Consider the following 15,995-nt stretch of genomic DNA (forward strand, 5'->3'; position numbering starts at 1 on the left):
GACTTGCTATGTGGCGCGCACCAAGATGTTCGATCCTCAAGCCATTCAGCAGAAGTTCACCAATCTGAGACAAGCGTACACCTCATGCCAACTTGGCAGAGCCCAGAGATCAAATGGGGTACAGCCACCCGCTAACGCTACAGTCTTCACGACAGACAAACATCTCGTAAGGCTCCGATATGGGCAGTGCTGCGGGGGCTTTCAGCTCGGAATGCCGACACATCTCGTCTGTGCAAAAGGTTGAGCAAGAGGATAGAGATCCCCCTACTCCGTACTGAAGCATGCTATGTTGCTTCTACGGCTCGGCGGATCGGCCCTCGGGCGTCCTCCTGGGGAGCGGGTCGAAGCTTCTGGGCATGGAGATTGAACACCACTCTCATGCGTTCTTCGGATCTCTTCAGGGCTGTGAAAACTGGAGCAGACACTCAGCACAAACCTGCAGCTTATCGTCACGCCTACCAAGACAGGTCGCAATGTTCCGCATTCGCTTTCTTGAATACGAGGTTGTTAGGAATCAACTGGCCTACCTAAGTAAGATGCTCCGACTATCTAACCAACAAAGGGTACGACTGATTAATCCGTACCAATATAGCCAGACGATGCCGATAAATAGCCATCAGTAGTTACAGCCTCAGACGTCCCTCTCATAATTTGTCATGGGCAATCACGTTACCACACAAGACTGCACGCTACTGATCAAGTGATCACGATCTCGTTACCGACAAACTACTGGCCGATGATCACCCTGCGTACTGAGTAGCCAGCCTATGCTTTGTTCGACGCTTGGGATGACTCGCTTACACGGTCGACAAAGAAGGTGCAGAACACTCGTAAGCTCACCGATCAAGTTTGAGCCAGAAAGCGTTGGACGGTGTCTATCCTACGCATTGATCTGCGCTGCCCATGGGGCCCAACCAGAATGAGGAAGTAACACTGAAATGTTCGGCAAACGCCACTGGTGTCAGACCAAAACCAGCGCCATGGTTCTGGGACTGTCAAGCCCTGGACCGGATCCATAGTGCTGGCGCTTTGGTGCCGATGATGAATGGGTAGGGATTGCCAGTGGGAAGCATGATTGGACCACTGGTATCCATCGTTGGAGATTGAATCATATCTTATGGTCGTGCAAAATGTAATGTTTCATGTGGTGTGTTCTCTCAGTGTAATTTCGGAAAACAACTTACGCTGAGAGTCAGTGTTATGGATCTTTGTTAACACGTCCTGCGTCAAACTAGCTTGACTATAACGCAGGATTGGGATAGTAGGTAGTAACAGATATTCAGGAGCGCCTTGGCTCACAGATGCATATGAGACGTGTATCTTCATCGAACGAGGTACCATGCTCTGAAATGTTCTACGAGTCGCAGAGAAGCCTAGTACTGTGACACGGTAGAACCCAAGGATTGCAAACTGAATTAATGATTACAGGGCACTAAAACGTAAAGACCAGAGATTATTGTTGGTGCCCACTGGCTCTCGACACTGATCATCATGTTCTCATTTACCCTGCATAATGGTGCTGCCACTACTTGCAGTGCGCATCTTGATGCTCGACTGACAAGCAGAACTGTCCTGGAAAATATATCCAACTCTACTACTCCAAACCCGACATGTCTCACTTACTGGCCAAATTGCGGGATGTTTTGGTAATCCATACTACTGCAGCTGCCAATGCGGACGAGTTTCTAACTGAAGACTGCTATGCTTGATGATCACATGGTGGCTTGCACGAGGTACCAATCGCTCGGAAGTTTCCCACGTGGTCAGCATGGACACATCGTTTAGAAGCTTCTTTCAGGGAAGTACTACGAACAGTGATTGGTGTGCAGCTGATAATTCCACATCAGCTTCGAGATTGTTTCAACTAGTCTCCCTAGCATCACGACTACTGCCTTGTTGTACGCTTTCTGCTTGCAGGCTGGCTGTGCGTCCAAGCGCCACCTGCGTCGATTACGAGGACGACAACAGCAGAGGTAGATCTCAAAGACCGGACAGCCGACAGAGGCGTGATACTGCCAACATACCACGACGAGCCAGCATGGATGAGGGTTGTTCGTTTACTGCGAAGACATGTACAAGTAATAATTCCTACCTAGACAGTTGGTCGTGCACCAGGGGATCCTGAACACAATCTCGTGGTTGCGCAATCCGACGATCTACAGGCTGCCACGCCTCAGTCTTCTAGAACCAGAATTATTTTAACGCTTCAACGAGCCTCGCGAAACACAACTGTATCCCTAACACGTTTGCATACAGTAGGTATCAAGAACAAATTGCTCTACCCTCTTTACTAAGGTAGCTGGCTTTCACCCGAATAAGTGCGTAATGCCGAGGAGCATGACAATAATGTCCAAGCCAGTCCTTTTTGACACTTCGAACAATTCCGTGCCATGGAGACAATGCCACATGGCGACCGGGTCTGACGGCGTGGCGCTCTGGCAAGAACAGCAACCGCACGATAATATGGAGAATCAATCTCCAATGTCGAATCGCTTCGCCAGGTCCAATCAAGTCGATGCGCCACTTCAAGCAGGATTGCCAGTTTCTCGCAAGCGAACAATAGGCTATGAACTAATACTCTTAGCGAATAAGGCGTCCTTCTCGAAGATGGCATGGAAGCAGCGCAACGCACCATGGCTAGACAGTGCACCTTTGCGCATGCCGTACCCAACTTCGGTGAAGGTAGCTCTGCACAGCGTTCGATATGCAGCATAGTCTCGGTACCCAGATCACATAAGACACTGCTCAGATACGCGGGTACGAAGAAGCCCGAAAGATTGACAGAAGGCTTTGTAACGATGTTGTCAGACGGTCTTGTTTTCTTCCTTATCCTCGTTTCTGACCGCTCCGTCGCCTGCTAACGCCCATGTGGTTTCCTTAGGCGAGAACAAAATCCGAGGTTATCCACCGTGCATAATCTACTTTATGACTGGACCTCACCTCGAGCATGCCCACCACTGGCCTTGCCTACTGTAGAATGCCACTCTTGCAGATGACCCTCACGCCGGAGTACTGCTGCAATGTCAACCCCGACAGGCGTCCGCTCCGTGACTCTGAAAGAGTCTCTTGCCTCTGTGGAAACCGTTACGTTACAGGCTCTACTGTGCGGACGATGAAACGGATGCAGTGGTAGTGGGTCAGAGCACTGTGGAGTCTCTTCCAGTGTTGACTTTTTGGAGACAAGTCAGTGGCGGTTTCCTCGTTGGAACGAGTCCGAAGCGGTTTATCTTGCTTTTGGATCAAGCACATCTCCGTGCTCCGTACTCACGGTAGGATCGACCTGCACCCAGGAAGATGGATCGACCTGGTATGCCATCTAAGCCGATTTAGGCTCGGTCCTGCATCTGCTTAGAAGTAGGTAAAGATAGAACCCAAAGCGTTTGGCTGCACTTATGGACGCTACATCACACAACAGAGCTGCTCATCTAGAAGCTGTTCGTTATGTGAGCACGCGCAAGATGCTTGACTATCTGACATGCAAGGTAGGTCATTCTTCGGAATTAACAAGCATTCTGTTGGACAGAAAGTACCGTAAGATGGTGACGGCTTATCTGCGACACGATTGAACCTTGGCCAAGCGGTAGTCGGAAAGCTTGCGAAGGCAAGGATAGCTCTTTCAGCTAATAACTTGAATGCTGCGTCCTCCACTTTTGCCAATGCTCAAATCACTTCCTCAACTCCACAGACTCCCACTAAAAAGCCCACTTTAACATAGTAGTCAGACATTTGCTTTATGCTTGGGACCACTACTTCGCGCATATGGTCATTTATGGCTTCGCTCGCCAGCTTAAGCTCACCTGGTGGACATATGGTGCGATCCTCGAGCTTCCGCCGAGCTGAGCTGCCCGTTACCGCATTCCCGAGCCACTCCCACGGGTACATCCACGAGATCGTTCCCTCTACACCTGCCCTGCGCTGGTTTCTTTTCAATCTTGAACCTCAAGCCCAGAGTGCATAGATTACCTACGGCTCTGCACTCGCAGCTACGTTACGAAGCGTTGCACCACACAACCATTTCAACGCTTATATTTTGTGTACCCGGACACCCGGCAATTCTACGATCTAGCTAGGACCCTGTTGTAGCATGCCCACGAGAACGAGATTGCTATGAAAGTGTTACATTTGCTCTGACTCAATTCAAATATACCTTGGAACACGTCTTGGACGAGGTCGCCTATCAGGGTCAAAACATATAAACGCATAAGAGGAGAATACTTTCGAGTGGACTGGTCCGGGCTCTTGCTTTCGACCACCGAGCAGCGGCGCAATCCAGTTTCCTGCTCTGCGGAGGTTCGAACGCATCTTGTTTGTCTTTGAAAGGGACAGGAAGAGAAGCGACGGACGAAATCGCCTCAGATTGAGTGGCTCGCATCACGACGGGCAGCATTCTGCACGACATCTCAGAGCTGCCGTGAGCTGTCAGCGACAGCTGATGTGTTGTGCTGGAAGAGGCGCTGTACCCCACGTTTGCTGCTTTGGCGAAGACAGTTTGGTGCTGTTGTCAACCGGCCTGCATAATTAGCCAGTCGAGTTCGGAATAACGTGCATCTGGCAAGCAGGCCGAAGTTGGGCTTGCCATGAGCCATATCGCCACCTAGGCCTGTTGCTCACGTTCCAGCGGACATGCAGACTATTACGCATCTAGGTCTTTGCCGAGCTTGATGTCACATGGTTAGATAGGAATGGTACAGGGCACTTGCACGTCTTGCTCAATATGGAGGAACCAAGCGATCCGCGTTTCAAGCGCGAAGGGCCTGCAACATACGGTCAGCCTCCACCGCTACACATGCCGTCAACCGACGCACCACATTTACACAACTACCACCACCCTGCCCCACCGGGTGCTCATATGCAACAACCATGGAACCCAACGCCTTCACCATATCAGGATGGAAGCGACCACAGACCGCCTCCCACGGATGCACCTCCGCCTCACCATCCTTCTTACCCTCCTCCGCAGAATTATCCTCCGCCGCCGCCACCGAGCCATACCCCGACTTATACCCCGGATACCTCTTACACTCGGCAGAACAGCACTTCCGGGCCAACAAGATCGCCGCCTAGCGTGCCGCCTTCGCACTATCCTCTAGCCGTGAATGGTGGGCCACCCCCTGATAGCTACTACTCCCGTCAGGACTACGGAAATCGCCCGCCCTATGCTCCGCCAGAAAGCCCTGTGAACGCTCCACAACCGCCGTTGCACGTACAGACGACAAGCCATGAGATGGTGCCTACTCACCCACCAGCTCAAGGGCCGCCGCCAGGTTATCCGCCTCCGCCTCAATCTGCCGGACCACCGCCCACACCTCATTACTGGGGTCCTCCTCCTGGTGATTGGTATCAGCAACAGAGGCGCAAACCCGTACGTGCTGCTCAGGCCTGCGACTCGTGTAGACAGCGGAAAGCAAAATGTGATGAAGGGAGACCAGAGTGCACACACTGCAAAGAGAACGGACTGAGGTGCACGTATCGAGATGTGCCGCCGCAAAAATCAGAGAAACAGATGCTGCAGATGGGCGAGAAAGTTGATTTACTCGGTGATAAACTTGACAGCCACATAAAGTCGACTGACGACAAACTGAACAGTCTGCTTACAACCGTTCAGTCTCTGGTAGAGAGACGAACTCAAGAGTCGAAGCTTACAGGAAGCGTCTCGATGATGAAGACTACGCCTCGGCCGCAGACGAAGGAAGAACCCAGATCTGACCCTTCAGCGCAATTCAAGGGCCATCAGACGATCAATGCAGCATTTATGCGCGGTCCACAGACGAACCTGGACCAGTCCGACAAAACAGACGATTTGGGCTCAGAGGAAAAAAAGAAGAGAAAGCGTATGGATGCCTCAGCTCTGCTCGAGTGGCCGGCGATAAGCGAACTGGTACCGAGGGATATACCTGTATCATACGTGCTCGACGGCGAGGCAGAACGAGGTCTGCTGAGACTTTACGGTTGTGGTGAAGGAGAAGACAAAGGCGATGGTCACGAAGGCGTTGTGGCTAGCCCAGCTGCTAGTAGCTCATCTGGCCGCATGGATGAAGACATCTCCACTTCGTCGCCTAGCGGCGTCTGGGGTACGGGGCAGCTGCCGCATAGGGAAGAGAGTCTGCAAGGTGTACACGATCATTTGGGCGGAGTCACCCCCGATGGAGAGTTATTGCTTGATAAAAAAGCTGTCGACGCATACGTCAAGAGCTATCTGGATCGCATGTACATTCTGCACCCTTTCCTCGACAAACAGGTTCTGCGAAGAATGGTGAGTGCGTTCAAAAAAAAGTATAGCTGGGATTATGGCAACACCACCAACCACCTGGCTCAAAGCGTGGGCGTGGGCATCAAACGCAAACGCGAGTCGAGCCAATCACCTCATTCCACCACGGACGATCTAAATACCATTCCTCAGTATGGAAGTGTGCGGCCATCCTGGCGCAACAGCCCACCAATTGAGCACTCGGTGTCAAATGCTATCATCTTGTTAGTCATGGCACTTGGCAAGATTTGTGCCTATGAAAAGCCACTTCCTGGACCTCCAAAAAGCTCGTCCGTTGCAACCAACGCGAAGACACCGATACAACAATCGCATTTGGGCTATAGCGACTTACCGGCCCTGGGGCGACCGCCATCATCTGCACCTCCATCGCCCTATACATCGCATACCAACGGTCTTCCAACGGCGCCTGCGGGCTCGAACCTTCACGGCAAGAATATCGATGTCATTCCAGGACTCGCCTATTTTGCTAAGGCTGCTGATATTCTAGGTGAATTACCTGGTGGGGTCGATGTATCCCATATTCAAGCCAATCTGCTGGCTGGGCTCTACATGGGCCAGCTTGCACGCGTTATACCCAGCCATTGGTATATCGCCAACGCTTGCCGAGCCTGTATGATTTTGATCGAGTCTCCGGACTACAAACAGAGGAGAATGTCGCGTCAGAGACGCAATTTGATCAACTACGCCTTCTGGAGTTGTCTGCAACTGGAAAGTGACATCCTCGCAGAAGTGGATCTTCCGAAAAGTGATATCGTTGCGAAAGAGGGTGCGATGCTTTGGGAAGTTCCTGATGATTTGACAGTTGCGGACCCTGAACAGGAGAATCATGATCCGGAAATCAAAGATCCCATTGCCCATCACTACTCGAACCAAATACAGCTTCGACGAACAATCAATGACGCGGTCTACAACATCTATACTTCTTCACGTGAATTTGAAAAGCCGTCGTCCATGATAACGACGATTAGCGAGAACCTAGACCGTTGGCGGGTTGATATCATGGGACAGGCGCTTGGCTGGGATTGGCGAGAGGATGATCATGAGAGTCCGGACATCAACCAAGCCAGGATGCGAGGAAAGTACTATGGGGCTAAGTATATCATCAATCGTCCAGCTCTGAAGTATGCTTTGGATCTAGCCGGCCCCGGGACGCCTATGACTCGACCCTCGGAATCGCCAATTGGCAGCGGTGCTCAATCTGGTTACACCTCTCCTGCAGTGACACACCATAGCGATGCCGCTTCAGGCCGCCGGATCAGTGACATGCGGCCTCCACCACGAATGGCTGACCAGTTTTTGGAACCATGGATCTTGAACGCTTGCATGAAATGTATCGACGCTGCCATCAAGAGTACGACAGCCTTCGACAAAGTCCCTGGGCGTCTAGTCATAACCAACATTCTAGGCACGGCTCATGCGTAAGTCCAGCATCGATCAAGTTATGAGTGTTCACTAACATGACTAGACAATTCGGTAACGTCCTCGTCCTCGCTGCCACATTCAACTCGTCCAATCCTCAACTGCGTTCTCTGATCTCGGAAGACATGCTTCGATTTCTCCTGACTCGCACCATCAAATTCTTGGACGACAAAGCTAGTATCTCGCCAGCACTGGGCAAGAATGCTCATATCCTTCGACATGTACAAAACAAGCTGTTTCCCAGTAGCAGCAGCACTGGTCCTCATCTCAATAGCGCAAACTCGAGCTTCACATCCAATCGTTGAAGCTTTTCATGTTTCTTCAGTCATTCGAAAGGCAAGAGAATCGACGAGTAATACGCCGTTCACGCTACAGTGAGCGCAATGGTAAATATGGAACTGCTGACTATGCTGTTGCTGCTACAATTCTTGCATATACCATTCTACTTCTGGGTTCGGGTCATTTGAGCGTTCACGAATACCCCCAAAGCTTTTACAAGCTAGTTCTAATGAGAGACGGCCGCCACACTATTATACCTGAAGAGTTGATTCATAGCCAATCATGGGTCCACTATATTTTCACAGTCATTTGCAGGATCAGATTGAAGAAAGAGACGGAGTTCAGGGAAGACATATACCTCCCACAAGAATTTGCGGATGGCTTACATGAGGAGATGGAATTCAAGCTGGTCTTGATTCGCACTTGCATCATGGAAACACGGGTCGAGGAGTTGCATTGTCCTTCGTTGCAGCAAAAGCGGGCGAACAGCCAGTGTGAAAATGCAGTCCTTTGGTAGGCGTATCACGCATTCAGAGACCACTTTTGCGCATGTATAACTAGCACAGGCTCAATCATACTCGAGAAGCAATGTATAGATATATAGTAGCTCTTCCAAGCTTGATCCAACTTGTCCTTGACAGTATAGATGTTGCCGTTTCAGTACGAGGGTGCTTTCTCACGTCATCTGGCTCTCTGCATAGTAATACTGATCCTGCATTAGCGAGGGACAGAGCCGTGCAGGCAAGTCTAATTGCATTGAGACATCATGGTTCACGTTGATGATCTCGTGCTTGGTCCCTCGACTGATACCTAATCAAGACATCCTGGTAAAGTGGCTCACGCATCTGCTTCGCCACACTGCTGTCGACCGGCAAGCTTCGCTTCGAAGTCGGCAAGTTCAAAGAAGATCTTTTGCTGTTTCGAGCTTGCGTGCACAGCAGAAATCCAAGTTTGGGAGGCGGCATGATGCTCGCTTGGCCATTCGTCAGCTGCAAGGAAAATCGGAAGCAAGCTGTCCTCCACACAAACACGTTGCGTTGGATGGCGATGAAGACGATCAGTCGGAGGCGTCTGTATCCGCTGCATGGTTCAGTCACCTCCAACAGCATTTCAGAGTTAAGAAGGCACAACGAACAACTTGCCTGCTTGCCTGGTCTTGAATGTGACTTCTTCAGTAGAGTGGCATCAAGCACCACGCATCGTTCACCTGAAAAGTGTTGCGCATGCTTACAATCATTGTGCAACTCGTACCCTTCTCAAAGCCAGCGAATATTTGGACTGCGACTGGTGCCGAGAAAGCAACCTTACCAACCAGCATTCAACGCCCGTGGCACCCACTTTTACCTACGGAGCCCAGTGAAATTAGCGCATGCAAGCCTGTGGCATTGACGTATGACAGCCGAGGACAGCCTTGGAGTTCTGACTGGGCACCTGAAACGACTCAGTCGCCAACATTGACACCAGCTCCTGCCCACGAGGCCAAGTAGCAGAGAACATCTACCTCGTGACGAGATACAAGTCACCATCGCATACTCAAGCTCATTTCAGACCCTATCACCATCGCATACCGCGCAGCGCAGTCGAAACAGGACCGCGATACCCCGCCTACGACAAACGAAGAACATCCGGCATTTCTCGAGTACAACTTAGGCACCTGACGAAGTCCTGCTCAAGGACTGTCTGCGCGCCAGGCGCTTTGATATCCAGCAAGCCCATATACGGCTTGCGCAACAATGGACAACCACAATGTGAGGAGGAAAGATACCACGAAAGGCCCGCCATTGCGGGTGCTGTCGCTAGGTGAGTGCGCCCTCTGTGACGAAGCAGCAAGACCTCTAACGCTACAGCAGACGGCGGCGGCGTCCGAGGATATTCCATGCTCATTATATTGCAAGAGCTCATGTATAGAGCATATGTTGAGACCGAAGGGAAGCCGCCCAAACGAGATGAGATACCGAAACCGTGCGAGTATTTCGACATGATAGCCGGGACCGGAACTGGTGGACTGATCGCAATTATGCTGGGGAGACTAAGACTCGATATCGAAACCAGCATGGATGTCTACGTGCGCATGACGAAGAAGGTTTTCGAGACAGACAAGACAATAGCTGGGATACCCTACAAGCAGACACTGTTTAAAGCCTCCAAACTCGAAGAGGCCATCAAGCAATGTGTTGCCGAGCACACTGTGTACGAAGATGAGGGCAACGATGGCACGCAGCGTGGTGGAAAGCCATTCGGCTCGACAATGTACAGTCCGACAAGTCCTGTGGCAAGGTCGATGAGTGTGAGGAGCAATAACTCAATAGTGCCATCAAGTCCAGCGAGCACCAATCGCACCTCTCTGTACAGCCCTGGCCCGGGTTTCGGTCCTTCACCAACTATATGGGGTAACCCCGAAGCAAGTTTATATGACGACCGAGAAAACCGAACGAAGACCGCTGTCACTGCAGTCTACAAAGGAACAAACCCGAAGACAGGATCAGCAATATTGTTAAGATCGTACGACTCGAGAAAGGAGCCACCACCAGAATTCAACTGCACCATCTGGCAAGCAGGGAGGGCAACCTCAGCCACTGGTCTTGCTTTCAAGCCGATCCAGATAGGGCAAAGCGTCTTCATAGATGAGGGCGCTGGAAAATACAACCCATCTCCTCAAATTCTGGAAGAAGCTGTCGTCAATGAGTACCCTGGACGTGATATGGGCGTCTTTGTCAGCATAGGCACCGGCAAGCGACCACCTGGGACTAACTCGAGCCAATCAGAGTGGTGGGAGGGATTTATTGGGGGCAGCGTCGGAAGTTTTGCTGAAGCTCGAAGACGCCTTATAGCCAAGATTGAAGCTTGCGAAGACACGCATGTACAGATGATGAATCAAGAACTGCCGAAGTACAAGGTACCCAGAGAAAACTATGCAAGACTCAACGTCGAGGTTGGCGTTGGAGAGTTTGGCATGAACGAATGGGACAGGCTCTCGGATATGACAATTGGCACAAGACGGTATCTGAAGAAGGAAGGTACACAGGATATCATACAGAACGCGGCATACAAGCTTGCCAAGATCCATCTCATGCACAGAAGAATGACGCAGCACATGCGACCAGTCAGCTGGCAGGAGCCGCAACAGAATCTGGACGCCCAGGTCAATCAGCCTCAGCAACAGAACAATTGGCCGGCGGCCGTTGAATTGCCTGCCGACGAACCAACTGGGCACAATCTGAGCCCACGACCACCGGTTACACAACCACAAATACACTTCCGAACACCCTCCAACCCGCCATATCCAGACGACCAGTCTTATTCGTCTAGGAAATCCTCGAACGAGAAATTCGCTGTGCTCGACCCAGGCACACACAACGTCCCATCACGACTTTCGCACGAGTCAGCGAGATATAGTAATACGGACGAAAAGTTTAGCATCACATCTTCGGACTACAGAACGGCACCGAACAGTGATGCGCCGCCGCGACCTCCGAAGACGCCCATCAACGAGCCACAGTCGGGCATGACTCTCGGCAGCCCCTTGAGGACGTCGCCGATGTACAGACCGGCAGGAGGGAACAGGTTACCGTATCCTGTAGACGACGAAGGACCGCCGCCAGTGAATAAGTTGAGGAAACCGCAGTATACGCCTAGTTAGCAACTTCCTTATCCTGATGGTTGATGGGAGAAGGCGCAAATGGATGCTTTTGTGAGGCAGGAAATGTGTTGCAATGATGCTACGAGCTATGAGAGATGATTGTACAGCAACAGCGGCGTGAGGGGCTTATGTAGGATGCGCTTTTAGAGATACCAATTTCGCTAGCATATACTCGTTTGACTTGATAACTGAAAGTTTTCCTTAGTGACTACCACGTCTTGCATCTTCGCAACCGATTTTACTGGCTACTGTTGCACGGTCCCTGTACTCGAGTAGGCATAGGCTGAAGCAGGAGACGTCCCACGTATCGTCTCATCCAGCGCGTCATGAGCCTTTCGCGCCGAGTGCCGGCTGCGTAATGCAGGGGTACGGAACCAGAATCGTACCTTCTCGAGAACTCGTATCTTGCATCAGGATGGACATCATCAAGAACAGCAGGCTCAGCTCACATGAACATCGTCCGATTCGGAAAGGACAATGAACGACGAAAAGATCTGCTATATGCGTGAGACTCCCCTCGAAGCGAAGTGGGATGGTTCTCTTCTTCGAGGCACGCGTCTAGGGCTCAGCCACATGTTCCTCTGGATGATCTAGAAGAGTGGCGTAATTGGTCCAAGTCCTTGTGCCATTCGGTTCACTCTTGCCTGTCGCATTCAGGGAACTCGTCGCACTGAAGGCACAGCGACTGTCTGCACCGTAGAACACTCACAAAATTGACGAACAAGGCTGGTTTTCTGACGATGCTACAGGAGACCCCGATAAAGTAATTGAGTGCTGACCTATTTCGAGACCCTGTGCTTTTGCCGTAGCAACAACGACGTGGATGGTGGGACCTCCTAGCCTTCACCAGCCCCAACCAAGCTTCTCGTGGAGGTGCCCCGGGCGCATTTGACTGGCGGACGTTGATGCACTTTGGGAGACCCGCGTTGAGCAAGAGCCACCTGAGTGGTCTATCCCGAAGCTTAACGCACGCCTACGCATCTGTGCTGCATTTCCTACGTCGGCCTAGATCCAACATTTGTTACAGAAGTCGTTAGAGATTCGAGTGAGAGAGGTGCTCCTCGATCGTGCACTTGTTTGCTAAACGTTCAATCCTGCCATTACTACATCGTCGCACATAGATTTGGTCATTGCCGGCAGAATTACAGGGGACTATCAACAAGAATCGACATTGTTGCTGCGCTGTGCATGCGCTGGACAGCCTGAGAGCAAGAGTTGCTTACTGTACGAAACTCGTCTAACTCGATGCAACACCTGCATATACGGCCCCATTAGACGAAAGACACGAGTCTCGATCCTCTTGCTTTCCAGCTGAGCAGCCTCGCAATACCAATCACAGTTGTACATACTTTGAGGCTGAGCCAACAGCATTCGACAACCTCGAGCCTCACAAACCACTGTACAGTTCCCTCGTTAAGCGCAACACATCACAGATCACAGATGGCAGCCACAAGATAGCACCAGCACAGCACAACCGCCCGAGACCCCGTCGTCTCCGTCCACCTCCTACCCCCTCCCGACAGCAACGATGCCTCTGCTCGAAGACCTCGACTCCTCCTCGCTCCACCTCCTCTACACAGCCCACAACCTCATCGCCCGCAATGAAACCACAAACGGCACCACCACCGAAACCGCAGCCCGACCCCCAGTCTACAAAGTTATCGGTCTCTCCCTCGCCGTCGCCTCCGGCCTCTTCATCGGTGTTTCCTTCGTCCTCAAGAAAATGGGCCTTCTAAAAGCAAATGTAAAATACAACGAAGAAGCAGGCGAGGGCTACGGCTACCTCAAGAACGCATACTGGTGGGGCGGAATGACACTCATGATCGTGGGCGAGGTGTGTAACTTCGTTGCGTATGCGTTCACGGATGCGATATTGGTTACGCCGCTGGGCGCGCTGAGTGTGGTTGTTACTACTATTCTGTCTGCGATTTTCTTGAAAGAGCGGCTAAGTTTCGTGGGGAAGGTCGGGTGCTTCAATTGTATCATTGGGAGTGTGGTCATTGTTCTGAATGCGCCGGAGCAGAGTGCTGTGGCGGATATTCAGGAGATGCAGAAATTTGTTATTGCGCCGGGATTTCTGAGTTATGCGGGTGTTATCATATTGGGGAGCGTGTTTATTGCGTTGTGGGTTGGGCCGCGGTATGGGAAGAAGAGTATGTTTGTGTATTTGAGTATATGCAGTTTGATTGGGGGGTTGAGTGTTGTTGCGACGCAGGGGTTGGGTGCTGCGGTTATTGCGGCGGTGGATAGAGGGAACCAGTTTAATCAGTGGTTTCTGTATGTGTTGCTGGTATTTGTTATTGCGACGCTGGTGACGGAGATCATCTATCTGAATGTGAGTGTGCTACAGAGGCGGAGACGGAGCATTGCTAACGGAGGAACAGAAAGCGCTGAACATTTTCAATGCTGCCTTGGTTACGCCGACATACTATGTGTTTTTCACTAGTACGACAATCATCACATCAGCGATCCTGTTTCGCGGCTTTCACGGTACGGCTGTAACGATCACGACTGTCATCATGGGTTTTCTGCAGATTTGCTCGGGAGTGGTTCTCCTTCAGCTTTCGAAATCTGCTAAGGACGTGCCGGATGCTGCAGTCTTCAAAGGTGATCTCAATCAAGTCCGAGAAGTTGCGGAGCAGGAGCATCCGGAGAGTGAGCCGAAAGCCGATGCCATTCGTGGTGCTGCTTCCATCATCAGACGACTTTCCACACCTAGACAGAAAATGGAGCAACAAGAGGCGAAACGACTGAGAGAAGAGAAGGCTGCAGAGCATCTTGAGCCACTTAAGGAGAATGAGATTGCGGAGTGGGACGGGCTCAGAAGACGAAAGACCGTGATAGGATCGGGTCCAACTGCTTCCCCTATTGCTCGGCGGAAGACTGTGCATCCACCATTGGGCATGACGCATTTTCCGGATGAGCATGAACAAGACACGAACGAAGGAGGTCACAAATTTCTGGCAAATGTGCGAGAACGTGCTCATATAATCTTACATCCCAATCAGAGGCATAACAATGAGGACGATGACATGGATCCAGCGGGTATGCAAAGTCCTGTTCAGCCAGTGGCATTGACCAGCATTCACTTCAAATCAGCAGATGCAAATTCACCAGCGCTGCCTTATGGTCCTGGTAGTTTTGAGGAGGCGCAAGAACATATCTATGGCCATGCGGTCTCGCAGAAACGAAAGCCAATACCATCACCAAGGTCGAAACCGCTGCCAAAATCGCCTGCCCCTTCAAGTGCTGGTCTGCAGGTTCCAGAAGGTGCCAAACGACAGTTTTCCTTCTCAAATATGTTCCGCCACTCTCGCCAATCTGGTCATAGCACAGATGAACCAGTCCGCCCACCAACAGCAGCCAGCCATGCAGAGAAGAAGGCAAAGAAGAACGGGACAGAAGAGGAGAGGTTAGGTTTGGTAAAAGGTGATTCATCCCGCCCACTCATGGCCGACTCCTCCCCAGAACAACGACGAGACCCACCACTCCACCTAGCCCGCTCCGACTCCCCCGAAGCACCCGAAACAGCATCCTTATATGACAATTATCCTTACACACAATCACATCGCTACCACAGATCCGCCTCACCTGATACCATGTCAGATGACGGCGTGCAATCTGACGATGATTCCTGGCAGGCCCCAAATCCAGCCTATCAGCAGCGGCCAGCGCAGCCCTTCAGCTTCTCCTCGAGCGATCCCGTGCCCGAAGAGCAAACACCACAACGCCCACCGAGCAGGAACCGACCGAAGCCGCCGGCGATATACACGCCTCCACCGCCGATCCCACAGTCTCAAACACGGGACTTCGCGCAGTCGAGCGAGAGGGTGCCGCAGGTCCCACCAGTGAACCAGGGCACCAGACGACTCATAATAGGACAGAACCCGCCGCAAGCCCAGCCTCAGGCTCAACCACAACCACAACATCTATCAGTCCGCTCACCGCCCTCCCTCGACCCACCCGTTCAATTTCATCCCACGCCACAATCAGCGCACCGGTACACACGCGATCTCAGTCCTATAGTCGGCGGCCAGAGCCAAGAAGATGTCACACTGAGTGAGACGAGTTTACCTAGTTCGATGATGGGGCGGGGACGGCCGATGAGGGAGGATAATGACTCTGAGTCGCCGAGTCGGAGTGATGGTAGTAGGGGTGATGGCAACGGTAACGCGATGGGTAAAGAGAGATTCGCGGAGCAGAGTGCAAGGGAGAGAGCGGAGAGACGGGATCGTGCGAAGAGGCGGAATTATGGGGCTGGGGTTGGGAGCGCGAGGCAGAGTATGGATTTTTCGTAGAGGAAAGTGTGAGGGGATGCTGAGGCAGTTGAGACCAAAGATGAAGATTGTGGAAGTGTCGTTGTTGTTGATCTTGTTACATTAGCAAGCG

The 15,995-nt window shown here is 51.7% G+C and overlaps 3 protein-coding genes across 3 annotated transcripts; all 3 read left to right on the forward strand.

Moving 5' to 3' along the window:
- Positions 1 to 4,786: 4,786 nt before the first annotated feature.
- Positions 4,787 to 7,992, forward strand: PMZ80_002155 (uncharacterized protein; the record flags this gene model as incomplete). The annotated part of the gene is made up of 2 exons (XM_064870589.1): positions 4,787 to 7,686; positions 7,734 to 7,992. The coding sequence occupies 2 exons, from the start codon at positions 4,787 to 4,789 to the stop codon at positions 7,990 to 7,992; spliced, it is 3,159 nt and encodes a 1,052-aa protein (XP_064733042.1).
- Positions 7,993 to 9,699: 1,707 nt separating this feature from the next.
- PMZ80_002156 (uncharacterized protein) lies at positions 9,700 to 11,606 on the forward strand (the record flags this gene model as incomplete). Its single annotated transcript, XM_064870590.1, has 2 exons — positions 9,700 to 9,766; positions 9,817 to 11,606. 2 exons carry the CDS (start codon positions 9,700 to 9,702, stop codon positions 11,604 to 11,606), a joined length of 1,857 nt encoding a protein of 618 aa, XP_064733043.1.
- Positions 11,607 to 13,134: 1,528 nt separating this feature from the next.
- On the forward strand, positions 13,135 to 15,904 carry PMZ80_002157 (uncharacterized protein; the record flags this gene model as incomplete). The annotated part of the gene is made up of 2 exons (XM_064870591.1): positions 13,135 to 13,941; positions 13,991 to 15,904. 2 exons carry the CDS (start codon positions 13,135 to 13,137, stop codon positions 15,902 to 15,904), a joined length of 2,721 nt encoding a protein of 906 aa, XP_064733044.1.
- Between the last annotated feature and the right edge of the window lie 91 nt (positions 15,905 to 15,995).

The sequence above is a fragment of the Knufia obscura genome (assembly GCF_036327395.1).
Source record: "Knufia obscura strain CCFEE 5817 isolate CBS 148926 chromosome Unknown scaffold_2, whole genome shotgun sequence".
NCBI lineage: Eukaryota > Fungi > Ascomycota > Eurotiomycetes > Chaetothyriales > Trichomeriaceae > Knufia > Knufia obscura.